The 17531-nt window shown below is 42.2% G+C and overlaps 1 protein-coding gene across 1 annotated transcript in view; it reads right to left on the reverse strand.

Annotated features, from left to right (window-relative positions):
- The window catches only part of srbd1 (S1 RNA binding domain 1), a 33131-nt gene that overhangs the window by 10001 nt on the left and 5599 nt on the right, over positions 1-17531 (reverse strand). Inside the window, 6 exon segments of the mRNA XM_029449157.1 lie at positions 14-105; positions 11875-11982; positions 12193-12283; positions 13299-13456; positions 13661-13768; positions 14292-14395. Coding sequence (XP_029305017.1) covers positions 14-105; positions 11875-11982; positions 12193-12283; positions 13299-13456; positions 13661-13768; positions 14292-14395 — 661 coding nt within the window.

Genomic DNA, 17531 nt, shown 5'->3' on the forward strand with positions numbered 1-17531 from the left:
TTGGCTAGCGTACCTGCACTCCTCAGGTTGGGGTCCATTTCTGGCATCTCTTTGACCGCCTCAGGACTCACACTGTAGATGGATGCTCCTGCCTCATTGGTTATACTGGGGACAGAAAGGGAAACAAGTCAGAGGGAGCGCAAGAGGGAGAAGAGGAGATAATGGGACGCACACACTATGAATACTAAACATATTCAGAATAGGTCAATTAGTGAGTGCAGTAAGTGAGTCAGAACATTTTGCCCACTTTAAAGCATCACACTCGCTTTAGGTTTGTATAGATTCACAAATCACCTATTTCTGACTACCTTTTCACAATGACACAACTGTCACTTTAATACGGTGTGACGGGTTTGTTAAAGAACAGGATGTTGAGTCAGCAGACCTCTGCAGTGCACTGACTATTTATATGACACTACTGCCATCTAGAGGTTATTGGGGTGTACTGCTATGTGTCAGTATTTCAAGAACATTACTGTCATGAGTGAGGTTGAAGCGTCAATTCTTCAAGCATAAATGTCTTTCTTGTTCTTGTCTAGAGCTTAAGATATAAATAACATTTTAATTCTTTCTTCCACAGTAACATACCGTAAGCTCCAAAATCAGTGTCCACGAGCAACACAAGTGTGTCTCTAGTTTTCTACGGCCATGGTTGAAAATGTTCTTTTCTTTGTTTTCCCATGATCAGTTAATTTTATTTGTATTCTCGAGATCATGAGCTATTTATGTCAATATCCCAGGATAACAGGATAATGCTAACTACATAATTAATGTCACAATACACATTTCAACGTAATAAGCCCAGGCCTATATCTCATTATCTCGGGATAATGACATAAATAACTTGTGATCTCAGAAAAACAAAGACAATCAACTTGTTTTTCACAGTAAAACGGAGGAAATCAAATGTTTGAACCAGGGCCGTTATCCTGTTATCTCGGGAAAATAACAACATGTTCATTTGAGACAATGACACAAATAACAAGTAAAATTAACTCGTTATAACGGAGTTGCTGACTCGACAGGTCTGCCTCCTCCTCCAGTCCCACATTTCATGAACAAACATTTAAAATGTACGTACAAATGTAAAGATTCAGGCACGTTATTTCCCTTTTGTTATTTCACACTTCAAGCCAAAAAACAAAAAGGGACATGTTTAATTAACTTCATTGGATGACTAAATATAATTTAGGTATTGCTTATATTTCAGTGCCATTTAATTAATTAATTTAGATATTATGTGAACGGCTTATTGCACACGGTTTTAAGACGACTTAACAAAAACACCCTTAGTCATACTTCAAATATTACTAAAAAATAAAGCAACTTGCAAAGATTCTCTTAATTCGGCGAAGAATTTAGCAGAAGCTCATCAATTTCTGTATTATTGACATTTTTAACATGTAGATCTTGACAATACAAATGAACGGAAATCTACATGGAAACATGGGGTTTAAATGGAATTAAATTACACCATTTCCCACGTTAATGTATTCAGACTAAAGGAGGCCGCTTATCATCCATCACCACACAGACAGAATGGTGGTACAACAAAGCCACTGATACCCGTGTTAATGCTACCGACAAACAACCGAAGCTGTCACGTTGTTTAGTCCTTCTATTCTCTCGGCTGGATGGAGAGGTGGAGATGATTGGATGAAGAAAGGGGGGGGCTTTTTCCTCAGGGCTGACCAATGTGAGGAAGGGGTCAGCACCTCCCCAATGTCCATAACTCAGAATGAGGCCTTCAGTGGTACACACACTCTCTCACACACACACTCTATCCCAGAGGCCTGGACTTTGCCACAACAACCTTGCCAATTATAAGTATCTTGTTAATGAGGAGTGGCAGAGGCCTTCTGATGGGAATCACATTTAAATGAACTTGTCCTCCCTCCCTCTCTTTCCCATCCTCTCTATTCATCCCTTCCTCCGCCTCACTGTTCTTTTTGTCAGCTCCTTATCCATCGTGCTGACAGCTGACATATCGCCATGGTGACACTGCTAACGAGCACTGGCACATGACCTTCAAGGAGGTCAAAGCATAGCTGGTCATTAACCCGACACACACTTGTATCACGCACACACAGACACAAAGACACACACGTATATAATTTATGTCCAGAAGATAATATGAAGAATATAATTCAAAAATATCTACTCTAGTCAAATCCTCTCTCTCTCTCTCTCTCTCTCTCTCTCTCTCTGTATGCAGAGTATGAAGATAGACAAGGCTTTCAGAGAACACACACCTCTAACCTCCCACTCTGTCCTAATTCAGAGACAGGAGGACAATGGAGGTCAAGTGAAAGAGAGGCAGCGTCTTGTTTTGTTCCAGAAAGAATGACAAAAAGAGCGAACAGGAGAGATGAGGCAGACAAAAGTTCTCTTTTACTGCAGTGAAAAGATATGTTTAAGAACACAGAAAAATAGAATACGAGAAGATATGGAGAGGAAAGAAAGGGAGGCCACCAGCCCCTAGTATGTCTAACTTAATTAAGGCTGCCGCTGGGGCAGCTGGGTAACAACACTGTCATGGATACAGCTCTGAGCCCTCATCGCCATAGCGTCCATGGCTGTCGCTATAGTGAGGGCATCATCCTGGCAGCCAACAGAAGGTTGTCTGCTCCCCAGCTCTTTGGCCTAAGTGGATGAATGGTCGAAGCGTGGACATAAACACACACACACACACTCAGAGACACAAAGTCAAAGATCGCCTCTTGGTGTAAAGCGATGACTTGGTGGCCCTGTAGGGTTATCATTTATTGGCACTCTTTCGCTTTCTCAATTGTATACACACACACACACACCCACACACACACACACACACACACACACAGACACACACACACACACACAGACAGGTCTGCCTTTAGCCCTGTCCCATCCTGGGGCAAAGTCACCAACTGGCTCCCCTATCCGTTCCCCTACTGGTCGTCTTTGAGACACACCCTTGGGCCTGACACACAAACTCACACACTCTCTCACACACACACACACACACTCACACACTCCGTGACCGGCCTCCCGCTGCCCCTCAAGAAACCTAACATTGGAAGAGATGGATACACACTTTGATACCTCATTACAGCCTTCTGGCTGACACAGCCCTAATCTAAATTAAAAACAGCTCATCAGATCAGTCAGAAAAGAAGAGGGGTACTAATAGCATCAACTCATTTGATATACAGGACAAAAAGTTGGGGGAAGGGGGACAGCACTACAGGTCGAAAGATAACTCAAGATTGATGTTTGGTTTAAAGACATGGCAGTATTTCTAAGCATTTTAGGCACATGGACACAGACACTATGTGAATATGCAGCCTGAGAAGATTCTTCTTAAGCTTGTAATGTGGATCTGAAGCATCTCCATTAATAGTGGCTGAGTTTGTAGACATTAAAACATTTGGGTTGGTCCCAGTGGGAGCCCATAAAGTCATAATTCATTTAACTGTTAATGGAAGAATATTGTTTCCTCACAAAATACAGCTCCAGGCTTTGCATGAAAATTACTGATATTTATAAATGAAGTGCAAGTAACATATTGCTGCACATTTAGATTTGCCGCCCTTCGCGAAACAGAGAAAAAAATGGAAATTTCAGGGGGTGGGGGGCGCAAAATGTAACCTGCAGCACCATGAAGGCATAGAGGGGCTCAGTGGGAATTGATTTATAGCAATCTACCAGTTTCACCTGGTAAATTGCACAACAATCTAGATGGCTTTCAAGTCGGGACACTTGAGAGAACTGAGGATCACACACACACACACACACACACACACACACACACACACACACACACACACACACTTACACACACACTTACACACACACTTTGTTTCAAGGTACTTGATTGGCCTCATTTTACTGCCTTAGAAGGAGCTGTGATGTCACATAATACCAGCCCAAAATCTATTCATACAAAACACACACAAGTTTCTCTGTCCCGGCTGCTCAAACAGCTTGGGTCCATTGTTCAGTCAGCTGCAAAGCTTGACCTCAGGGAGAGAAATTGAGGGACACAACCATCTCTCTCTTTCACTCAAACATATACACACACACTCAAACACACACACACACACACACACACACACACACACGTCGGGTCTGAAGACGATGACATTTTTCACAGAGAAAAGCGTCCAAATGGCAGGTGTCAGGGGCCGTCAGTCTCTAGCGAGGCGCTAGAAGGCAGGCAGGCACCCGCACACACACACACACATAAACTCCAACTGCCAGTGTGAGGCACGTCTGAAAAGAGCAAAGCCTCACAGACACTCATGTCAATCTGGTAGCAGGAAAGGCCTGCATTTGTGTCACGCACAAATGCATACACACCAGCATTCACGCACGCACACACACAGACACACACACACACACACACACAGCCCAAATACACACATGGCATGTCCCACAGACTCATCACACATGTTTGTCACACGTAAGACCATCGCAGGGAACACTGGAACCCTAGGGGAGGACGGCGGGTGGAAGAAGAAGGGACAGAGGCTGACCACCAGTGAGGCATGGTGGGAGGAGAGAGGGGGCTGTGGGTGATACGGATGAGGCTGGCAGATATTCACTGTCCACCACCTGCGACTGCCAAAGGGTCCTCGATCTAACGACGCCCTACCCATGACAAGCTACACACACACAAGCACAATAGGTGTAACAAAACATACTGAGGGTCTAAGGATAGAGGGGGGTCATATGATGTACAGGTTGTAAAAACCCTCGATGCAAAAATGGTTATTTGTGCTTGAGAACAAGTGAAAAAAGTAATGAAGGAAAGAACAGCGGGAGGACACAGATGTCCCAGCGAGTTCATGCCCTTTCGACTGAACATTGCCCGTGTGTTGGGTAAAAGTGAAGACGCACATACCAGAGATTGTTTTGCTACTTCCTTTCCCCATCATCAGTTAACAAGTGAATCATCATGTGTAAGCATTGAGCCTCTCGCGGACTGCAGGCATTTATACATGAACTCATCTACTTTAGTAGCTCCTCATTTTCTATTAAACAAATAAATATCTAAATATATTTTCATGGTTGCACATAGGACTGTCACCATATCAGAATTTATGTTCACGATTAATTATTGCCAAAAGAAATTCAGTTAGTTTAGTGTACTTTTCTGGCCAATTGATTACACTCAAAATACAAGTTTTGGAGGTGGAGGGGGGGTCTGTAACCATAACAATAATTATATTTCATCAATACAGGTATATCGTGACACCCCCAGGTGTACACGCACGTGCAAACTTGTCTCAAATAGGAGAGTATTAAGAATGCTACATTATTTTTACAATAATTTTCCTTAAAGTCCTTTACATTTTCCTGCCTTCCTCTATCCATCCTGTATGAAGTCAAAGACATAACCTCTTCCTGTACCCATGGGTTCATCATCCTCCCCTGAAATGAAGATACACCCCACAGCCAGGCTGAGGCCTTTCCATGCCTCTAAATCCACCCGTCCCCCTGCTCCCCCTTCTATCCAACCATCAAACCCGAGTGCCTGGATCTCACTCAGTCATCTCTGGTCCTGCCACTGTATGTTCATCACTCACTCAACCTGGCCCTGGGAGCATGCCTGGACACAGGACATGACAGGGGATACACACAAACCGTCATAAATACAGTCTCCACCACTATCCTCCAGGTCCATCAGCTCGCCAGTAATAATGATCTCATCCCACCAGGAGTGAGCTGGAGGGCAAGACGGTCAAGGTCTTGCCCTCCAGATCAAAAAGCCTTTGTGTGTCAGTGCAGGCGCACACTGTTGGCTATTTGAGTATGTTTCCTCCTGCGACTGTTTGTATTGCTCTTGGACAACTTTAAGTATGAACCAGTCAAGGAGAGAACGATGACTACTCCTAGAAAGAGAGATGGCCAACTACTCCCATCGGCTCTGGAGTACAACATCAGACACAGCTACGTGTGGGAAACAAGTCTAAATAATCTGACAGTTGAACGGTAGCAAAGAGCATCCTATGGCAAGAGCAGTTTCTTTATAAACAGACTGTGGAAGGGGTGAACACGAATGGATGACTATTCGACTGCCAATCTTTCGGGCTATATGGGGGTGCTGAAAGTCTGATTTTAAATACAATTGCTTGGTTTCTCCCAATAAAGCATGATATTTATGAAAAATTAAATAAGTGCTCCCTTTCAGCACTACGGACAGCGTCGCCCCTACACACAACAAACAGCGTAGTCTAATGTTCAATTTAGTTGTTTTTGCTATTATTCTATAGATACATATTATAATAAAGATAATTCTTACTGGTGGACACCGCTAGTAATTTCATGCAGTTAATTTAAAATGTAACTAACTTCATATTATAATTTACATTTTAATTCGTCAAGTAATCCATCCACGGCAAACAGTGACGCTGACTTTGAGACCCTCAAGGATATGACGTTAATGAAAAACAGTAACAGGGTCGGCCATCTCACTGCCTTCAGGAGCGACAGAGGAAGTGGTCAAAAAGTTGGATGTAGTTTTCGGTTGGCCTTCAGCTGTGGTTTGTGTGTGTCTGTGTGTGTATCATCACCACTGCCCAGGGATCTCACTAACCTTACCCCACATCTTCTTGACCTCTGATATCATTAACATCTGCTTGTTGCAACACTGTAAACTTATCATTCTTCATGCATACAGCCCCAAACACAAATATTTAAATCAGTTCAATCTTAAGTTGTGACACCACATGCGTTAGACTAAAAAAAAAAAACTCTCCTCATCTGCACAACGCCAACAATAAACCCACAAACATCAACTAGTAGAATTTCAGCCTGTGACACATTTAAACATCTCAGTAGGGAAGAAGCTTTTTTAATAATTCAACAGTTTTCTCCTTTACTCCATCAGATGGACATGCAAACACTTAAGTGCAGTTTGCCGGGTTAAGTACAGTAGTTGAGAGACTGAACAGCTTACAATGCAGGGTAGAAAGGTTTGTCAAACCATTTCAGGGATGTTGTCAGTAGGTTGACTTGTGAAGAATGCAGTAAAGCAAAGGGAGCAGATGACAGGGTGATCACTGTGTGCTGCTACATAGATCTTCTTCTCAAAAGTAAAGGAGCTGCAACTTGAATGTCGATAGATCAACATGTACAGTGGTATGTGTGTGTACCCTTCAGCTCCTCCCAAAAAAAATATCTAAAAATGCCAGCTGACAGAGACTAATTCATGTCACAAAGCAAAACACTGCAAATACACTAACACACTCCCGTGCAGACATCTGTCTGGCCGGTGTTGAGCACTCTTATGAGCTTTGACAAAGCCTGCATGCTCTACCAGTCAGTGCTAAAGCACAATGACAGACAAGGTCATGCTGTACTGGGCTGTCAAGGAGGCAGAAAGAAAGACACACACACACACACACACACACGAGTGGGCTAGCCATGAGCAGGCGCTAATGACAATAACCAGGAAGACAATAATCAGAACAGACACATATTTGCAAATAATTAACACACGTTTACATCCATATACTTTACAGAAGTATATAGTTGTGTGTTTTGTTTTCTAAACTAATGTCACAAATGGACGTCCAGCAAGAGGTCTTTAGATTATTGGGACACAGCTGCATGGCAAATAACCTGATGTGCAGTCAGTCGGGGGCCATCGCAGCCACAGACAAACCTTGTCAGCTAAATAATACTTCATGCTGTAAAATGTGCTGCAGAAGGCTGGGCATTGTTCAAGCTTAATCATGTATGGTTACTTTGTTATACATCTAATAGGAGCATAATGGGTTAGAATCTGATTTATTCCTCACTTAGCAAAGACAACAGTAAAGGGAGATAAAGAACTAGGACATGTGATCCAGTTGCAAAGCTCTTTATGCTGTATCCAACACCGATATAAATGTAAAACTCTTTGTCTTGTGGTTGATTTACAAGCTTCTTCTGAATCTTTCGACAGCATCTCAGTCTTTATCAGCAGACAGAGCGGATGCCGACCGAGAGATGCAGTTAGAAGCTTTTTATGTAGACATTGGTTTAGAATTATTCAACATCATTGATATTGAGCTTTAAATTAGTGCCGAGAAAAATAGCTAATTAATAGATTAGGCTAATCCATAAACACAAAATTCATCAGGATTTGGTTTGGGAGTCGGTGTAAAAAGTTATTTCACCATTTTCTGACGTTGCATAGAGTTAAAACTACTGTATATTTAAATATCTATTAATGCCTCTGTTTTGTTACCATAAAAAAGAAATAATCCCAGTATTTTAAGCACAATCTGCAACATATATTGTATTTATGGTTTGGTTTAGATAAATAGACACACACTGGACGGCAGTTAAAACACAGTCACACCTATTCTTCCACCTAAATGACACCAACTTAGACATACACACAGATATACACAAATGTGTGTCCTTGTCTGGCCGTCTTCAGAAAAGGCCACATTCCTTACAAATGATAGACGCGGTGACTCAGTGAGTAGGATGAGTCTACTCAAACAGGACTAAGGCACTGAAAACTGCATTCACACAAACGCAAAGCACACAAGTAAGGATGTCCCGCAGGCTGCCATTTCTGGCTGTCATTCCAGCTGAGCATTGAAGCAGAAGGACAGAGGGAGAGAGAGGCGGGGGTTGAAGAAAGGGTGGGGGTGGTGACACAATGAAGGCTCACAGGGAGACAGGAAGCAGATGGTGCAGATGAGGCTGAGGTTTTTAATGAACTACTGCACTGTCGAGGCAAGGAGAGGAGAGGAGAGGAGAGGAGGAGAGCTACATAAACCGCGGCCATATAATACTTCTAACAGGACTTCGGCCAAAAAAATAAATTTCAACACTGGCAATGTCACATTTTAATGGCCAGGCTGATCCCACCTAACAAGGAAATGATGTTAAAAATCAAAACTGTTCTCCAATCTGGCCAAATAACACAATGAAGACAAAATATAATCACTCTATTACATACACACACATTCTGGAAAGTTGTGATGGAGCCAGAATACATCTTTTTAAGAGCACAGCTGCCATCGGTAGCTGAGGACGAATAACAAGCCGGATAAAAACTAAAAAGTAAAGCCAAGGAAACATGGATGGTAAAGTGGAGATGGAAAGAGTCAGTGACTTTGTAAATACATTGAAGCAGACAGGTCAGTATTCAGCGCAGGAATAGTTTGTCTGTGCAGTGTAAGGTCGCTGCATGTGCTGGTGGTTTTCCACCGACATGACTTCCTGTGCACGGGCTGCCTGTAAGACTTTCTACACCTGTCGATCAAAGGCTGTTTAAACCTGCTCGGGTATAAGGTCAGCCGACATGTGCTCATACATATAGAAACACAAAAAACCTCAACATATAGCAGAAACTGGGTCAATTAAATTACAGGGGACATTCACAGCGAGCACTAAGACCCCTTGCTGTGTTTGATGATACATGGTTATTCTCCGTCTTTGCCATCATCGTTGTTGCCGTGGTAATGAGGTTTCCCTAATGGCAGGTCAGGGTCAGCTGAGGGTCAGTCAGCAGGGGAGTAAGACCCTCATAGTTAGCAACAATCGTCACTCCATGAAGCCAGTCTTCTTTCCCTGCCCTCCCATCATCATCTATCAAGGCATATTTTATTCAAAATTCGAACATTAGCGACCAACATTCACCGATATATCTTTTAGGAGTCTTACATAAAAGGAAATAACGACACATTACGGATTTTATAAGCAGAGGCAGACATGTGTTAAGAATGGCACATTAGCGCCTCCAAAGCTGGTGTTGTATACAAGAAAAAGAGACTTTTTTAATAAATCAGTGCAACAAATCTGAGCAAGAATATCATCCATTATGCAGGATGTGCGGCTTCCACATCCTCGGGATATCTGCCCTATTTGTGCAGGAAGGATTACTGCACCATTAAAACAAATGACATGTTGAAAGTGAAATAATCTCCTCTTATGTTCATGTGTAGTTTCATTTAATGTCTGTCCACCAGAAAAAACAATATGTTGCAAAAGAAATATTTAATCTGACATTTTGTTAAATAACAGGCGGGGTGAAAGCATCATTTAGTTTATTCAATTATTGATTATTGACTGAAATTTCATTGGTGCTGAGAAATATGAGGCATCACATATATCCCAGCGTGTGTAATACTGGATACTGCAAAGTGGGGCCGTACCAAATATAATACTCTGGGGCCATACCCCAGAGTATTATATTTCAAAGACGTTTGTCGGCAGAACCCCATCTCAGATGCAAGTATTTGGACTTTGCAAAAGCACATTTATTAGATCAAGCTTTTCTAAAGAGAAGGTCTGAAGAGGAGAGATGATGGAAACAAAGACGAGTGGCGAGGAAGGAGGAAGTGAACAGAGAAGGGGAGAGAAGATCGGAAATAAGAAAAGGAATCAGAAGATGGACAGAGAAGAGTAAAGTGCAACAGAGCAGAGTCTGTGTGTACAGTTTAATACCGACCCTCACAGATTCCACTTTAACATCTCTGTTTCTGAGCCGACATCAGCCACGGTCCAAAGAAACCAAAGCGAGGCATAAGACCAGATGACTCCATGGCGATGTAATCTGGATAACAACAACCATACTTCTATGGCTAACGTCAAAATAACATCTCTCTGCTCTTGCAAAGTTCATGCTCTTGCAAAAGCCTTTATTCCACAAACCCTAAAGGCAGACCATTTACACATGTGTTACGAAAATATAGCTAATCATATCAGGTGATATAGGACATTCAGTCAACACCACATCAAACAGAAGTCCGACATTCTTACGCGTTGTGAAAAGCACGAATGACATTAGCTCCAGTAAAAGAATGAACAAGAGACACATTATATCAAGATGTTAGATGTTGCTGCTCTGGAGGTGCTGAAGAAAAAAAAATGTCCGTCATGAAAATAATCAAAAGGGAAGTTAACTTAAGAAACGCCCCACTTTAAGAGTTTCTGTTCTTGCAAAAAGACAGAAAATGGAACTTTAGAGAAGAAATGTGGGCAAATCACACCAAAGGTATGACCTCTAACGTGTGCATGTGTGTATGAACTCAAAGATACTGACAAACCTCTCATGTGCAGACACACAGACATTCACGAACAGCTCAGAATCAATCTAGGCTGTGGTCCCAACGCTAACGTCAAGTCAACAAACACACATGGAACTGAGCAGAGAGAGAAAGAGAGGAGAGGCCAGTGGTTATTATGCTTGGACCGAGGTTCTGTGCTGTTGTATTCTGAAGTGTGGACTGGGCCTGGTTACAGACACAACGCGGACCGCAAAACGTCTCTTTAATTGGACTGAAGTGAAACGTAGTCCAGATGGCTTTAATAGACAATATTCGCTTGAGGGACACATTAAAATGTGTCTTTCTCTCCATCTGTGTCCAGCTCTCTCACTCCCACACCTCCATCCTTTACTCTTTCACATCACCAATTCACTTTATTCTCCCACCCTTTCCTCTCCTAACACTTAACTTTCCCCATTTCTATACCGCAACCATTATTTCTCATTAGTCCTCATCATTGCAGAACTCATTTACACCCCCTTAAATCCCACAGTCCTCCACATCCTCACATACCTCTCTCATACTTTTATGGCAGACTGAACTTTGGCATTGAAAGTTTACAAATTACACTCAAGGATATTTCAGTGAGCGTTTATTCTAAAAGGTTTGGATGATTTGAAAGTCTTGGAAGGTGCTTGAGGAGTTTAAAAAGTGGGAAATGCAATTTGTCTTACTTACCGTAAATAAACAAAATGTAAACACATGATACGTAATGATCAGTAAATATCAAACTATGTCTTAAGTCCATCTTAAAGTTCATCCATCCGTTTTCTATACCCACGTATTTCTATTCAGGGTACAGGGTAATCTGCTTTAGCATGCACGGGGTGAAAGACCTCACCAGTAAGACACGTCCATGGGGTGAAAGCAGCGCCTCAAGATGAGGTCAGCAAAGACGGACTCAGTCTCACGACACGCTGTCCCATTGCCAATGACAACCTTGGCACAGCTATTAGAAGAAGAAGAGAAGGACAATGAGGATTATCAAAGCAGCCATAAGGGTTTAAAATGTATCTTTCCCTGTTTTATAATATAACGTTAAGTGATACATCAGAGAACAACACAAACAGACATTAATGATAGATTTTCTGATACTCTATTTGACTCGACTGCAACAGAGTACATTTAACTGTGACTATTTAGACACAAGCAGCAGTACCTGTATTTCATCATAAGGTGGCGCAGTTTGTCTGCTTCTTTTTGCTGGCCTGAATTATGCAGGTACACAACATCAGTGTGGAGAATCTGACCTGAGAGCAGGGAGATGAAGACAAAGAGGGGGGGGGGGAGGTAATGGTAATGTCTCCAACTGTATGCTGTCTAAAGAACCAGCAATACCCTTAACAAATCAAATAATTTATGAACTTCACTTTACACTCTAAGCCTCCACAGGACGTCCAGCACCTCTCAGTTAGATGCTTCCTCAGAAGAGAGCTCTCAACGGACAGCTCTGACCGAACCACTAAACCTGTGACCACTATACCTGCGTCTGTCTATCAATAGTCAAAACCTTAATGTCCCTGTGGGGCAATTAGTCAGCGTGACTTGTGGCCACATATTCAGTGACCCAGAGGGTGGGACCTACCCTTGCACAGTGTGAAGCCACACCCACTGAGACACATGCTGTGCAGTAAAGCAGACACACAAAAACACACATATTCCACCCACCAGGGTCCTGCCCACTGGCATCTAGTGTCTGACATGCACATGCACTCACTAAAATATAGACCATGAATTTGGGCTGGCACTGTAGTTTGCATAGTGTGATAAGAGTAGATCATCCTTGAATAAGTGACTACAATTGCAGAGAAACTCTGTTGGTGAAATACAAGGGTTCTGCTACTAAAAAACAGGGACAATGTGTGTTTATGATTATTGAAAGTATCAACTTTCCATCCAATTAGATGCGTGAATAAAAGGGAACACTAACGGGGAAGTAGTAGAGCTTTCATTTGCGTTACATCGAGGAACATATCTGAAGCCTATGAGCTCGTTGAGTTGTACTTTATATTACTCCCTTGATATCAACGCAGTGTGCCGTCAACCACAAAGGATCAACATGCGTCAACCAACCTGACGCTGTAGCCTCAGGCACAGCGGACATCCCGGGATCGTATTTTATGTCTGGAGCTTTCAAAAAGAGTGTCATTAAGACGTAGACATTGCAGATGGGTCTGGTCTTAAGATAATTAGAGCTCAAACTGTTTTAGATGCAAAAAATAGGCGGTAACACACATGAGTTCAGTACACTATGTGGTCACTTACTAGTGGGGGAGAGAACTGCCAGCTTACAGCCATGTCGAAAGCCAGGATCCACCCCCATGATGACAGAGCCCCTGACTGGACACACCAACAGGCGCTGCCGGAGGTTCCGCACAAACATGGCGATTGACTCCTTCTCTGCTGCACTTGTCAGCTTAGTCCTAAAGATGGGGAGAGAGGGAAAGACAGGCAGAGGAGTGAGGGAACATATGCACAAAAAGAGAGGAGAGGCAGAGATGTAGGTTAGTTGTATGGTGAGAGTAAAAAGAAAAAATGGGGGGGGCGAAGGGGGAACAGGGACGCAGTGTAAATTAATAAGTGGCAAAGAAGAAAAGGCCTGAGAGCAACAGTCACAATTAAAATACCTGTAACTTCTAGTGAGGAAAGGCAGAATGAGCCTTTTATAAGAGTCCTCTACTGCATTCCTGATGATTGCACCAAGCTCTTCTCTTGCTAATGTCCTCGGCCTCCACCTGCAATAACACAGTTGGACAAAAGGTGTTTTATTTTTCTGTGAGTAAATCAATACAATCTTAAGAGTAAATGTGACATCCTGTTGTCTGTGAACCGACTCCCCCCCTCTCTCTCTCTCAGGGGAGAATATGTCACGCATCACATCCCACACACATCAAAAACACTCAATTTGTGCAAGACAGATTTTGAAGCAAGGATTGCACATTTGATGTTATATATAAAGACAATTCCCTTCAAACAAATAAGACATCATGATTAAATATTAGGTGCAAATAATAGTTTTAATTCTTTAACCTTTATCTGTATAAGATAAGCTCACTGAAGACTTGCACGTCAGCAATGATGAAACAAAATATTTTATTTTTCAAAAACCTAAAAGAAAAAACTTTTAACATGAATGGTTTGTCTTATTTAAAAGACATTTCACGTTCAGTATTTCTGCACCAATCAGGTGCCAGTTCACTGTAAATATGACCAAATATTGTGTGCATGAAAGTATCTGCACTTTACTGTGTTTCTGACCTGTTGTTGACGCACCACCAAGTGAAGTCACTCTTCACCCTGTCGGGAATGTTCACCTTCACTGTCAAAATCTTCAGACTCTCCCCTCGGTTAATAGCCAGGGTCTGTACACACACGTACACACACACAGTTTAATGCAACACAATAAACAGTGCACAAAACAATAGAGAGGAAATACGAACTTCCCTCTCAAAAACTGAACTGAACTGTATGGTTAAATCCCTCTGTGGTTGTTTTTATAGATTTACATTTGAATGTTTAGCTCATGCAATTGTAAATCAGAGATGGATTTTATTTATTTGCAACAAAATGCTGCAGTTGTTTTACTAAACTTTCAGTTAAATGTACACAAAAAAGCTACACAGACACAAGCATACAAATGTAAATGTGGAGATCTTCCTTTTCAGAATGTGTCATTATGTGTTGTTGTTACACAAAAACAAAATGTTAACTCTCCACAGACATGTGTGCAAGAGTGATGAGCCTAGGAGTATGTCCTGTGGCTGTGGCCAGGTCTGCTGTGTTGTGTGCGGGTCCCCCTCAGAGGAACTGTTACATGCTGTTAAGCAAACTGTAGTAAGTGTCTGACCTTTTCAGTGGGGAACCTTTAGCCCACCACAGAACAGGGCCAAGAAACAAGACGTCAATCTGGAAACCAAGCGGAAGAAGCAAGCTGACAAATGCCACCACTACGCCACCATAAGCGCTGAGACCGCAAGGCCTACCCCCACCCACAGCCACACACGTGGTGCCACAACCATTACCACTCAGCAGCACCCTCGGATGTGCTGCACCCGTATGCGACGCACACACACACACACACACACACAAAAATAAATAAAAATACAGCTAATGGCACGACAGAGGCAATAATTAATTCAGCGAACTTGCTTGAATTATGATGAAAGTTAGATTTCTCTTCTGTTGACATGTTTGTGCCCTGGGCTGCCGCACCTACTGTGATGAGATTTCTCAAACAATCTTCATCAAAGCTCTGAAGTTTAACATGCTGTTGACGGAAGGAAGCAAAACACTTGTTTCCGAGTAGAAAATACAAAACTGCCTTCCTAATAAATCTGCGTTCTCAGGGTTTGACGTTCGATCTTTTTAAGATCAGTTTGGGTAATGAAGAATGACATACAGCCTTTACATGATTGTCATGCATTACAGGCTGATTTCTACGTGACTTGCATACCACAGGCTTGTTAAAAGAGAGGATGGACAAGTGTTTAAAAACTCAATAGGAGTATCATTAACTAAAAACTAGAAATGATTGATAAACCAATGTTGAGTGTTTTCAGAAAAACAAGAAAACAGAGACAAACATGTGACTCTCTATACACAATTCAATGACGGATGGATAAAAGCCAATTTAAATGATGCTTGTAGTTATGATTATGCATGCTCTATGTACCAGATATTGATTGTTGGCCAAAGCCCATCCGTCCATGTGTTGCCTGCATGATAAACATACATTAAGGCAACACAGATAAGCACTGCTGCAAATATACTAATGCAAATTTACGCTTCATAGCATCCTGTAACCAAAAAAAACTCAGAATTTTTTTTTTTTTGCCTGGTTGCCAAACCCTGACTGTCTCCAAAAGTTGTGCGATCTGTGTCCTTGCTCCGTTTTCCTTGGTAGCTGGCCACAGTTCTTGCTGATGATAAATAACCTAGTCTGTCTGTACGTCTCTCAGTTTCTGCCTGGGTTGGGTCACTGGTAGGAGACAGCGGGTGATCTGAGAGGAAGGGTGATGTGAGACAGAGTGAGAAGCGTGTGTTTGTGTGTTAGATGGGCCAGGAGTGACATGTGGCCAAGTACTGGCCAAACCCTGACGAGACCAGACAGAATGTCTTTCCTAGATGCCCCTTCATCCTTTCACCAGCCCCCAAGGGAGGGCAGTCGGCCAACGTCCTCTCTATCTGTCTCCTTCTCTCTCTCACCCGTTCTTAGAGGAATACTATCATCATCAACACATCCATCCATCCGACATATCAAGGATAAAGAAAAAACAGATGCACAAATACCGAGCCTGACACACAGATTCGCAGCAGACTTGCACACTTTCTGACCTCGCTGACACACTGTATAATACCAGTTGAACAAAGCTGTCAGCAGATCGCCTTATATTTCCAAAATAAAGTTAATGCTTAGCTGTACTAGTGCTAGAAAAAAAGAGCATATAATGTTCCTTAAAACAAAGAAAGTATAGCTGGTAGAGCGTATGGAATGTAAGTATATTAAGTAAGTAAATATTATTCTTTAGACAGTATGATTCCAGATACATATTGACTCTCTCAATATGAATGATATCAAAGTCATCACAAGGGATCATGGGCCAGCATGATACAACGGTCTTTTACACAAATATACCGGCTGCTCGGGGAGAACTCGGTGCTCCTTCTGTCCCTTTTACACTCCCTTTCTCTATCCAAAAACAAACAACACAGCACGAGGTCTGACGGTCGTTCGTGGAACAACAAACTTTATCTCAGAGAGAGGAGGAGGAGGAGGAGGAGGAGGAAAGAGAGAAAAGCTCTAAAGGCTTTAAAATGTGGCTTTACCAAAACAAATGTTTTTATTAATTCCAGTATCACAGACCAGAAAGCACTCATTACAATAGTTCTAACTATGCTACAAATATGTATATTTTTGGGTGCGGGCCATTCTTGAAAAGAAAAAGAATGAGCATTGACTTCAGACACACACACACACACACACACACACACACACACACACACACACACACACACACACACACACACACACACACACACACACACACACACACACACACACACACACACTTTGTAAATGTGGTCGACAGTGCAAATAAACTTGTTTTTCTCCACCTGTCCATCAAAAAGAAGTGCTTAATTGATGCAACAGTTCCATTTACCCAAGCTCCTCTGCAGGCAACCCCCACACTGGAGCGCTAAACTACCATTTGATCACAACGCAAATCGCATTAAAAATAGCCCACTGCACAGTCAACAAATCCGCCCTGGCATACTCAAGAGCGTCCGGGCTGCTAATAGCTATAAGGTAAATGCGGACCCTCCGAAGAAGACCTCAAATCAAATCTGACGGAATTAAATCTGAGCTAAGCATCTTAACTCGATATGTCAAATGGCTTTAAGACATACTGAATACCAGAGCTTTGAATACACTAACTTTAGATGAATGTATGAAACCGTTAACATTATTCTATAAAAAGACATATTAGATTTCTTAAC

This window comes from Cottoperca gobio, chromosome 15 (assembly GCF_900634415.1).
Source record: "Cottoperca gobio chromosome 15, fCotGob3.1, whole genome shotgun sequence".
NCBI lineage: Eukaryota > Metazoa > Chordata > Actinopteri > Perciformes > Bovichtidae > Cottoperca > Cottoperca gobio.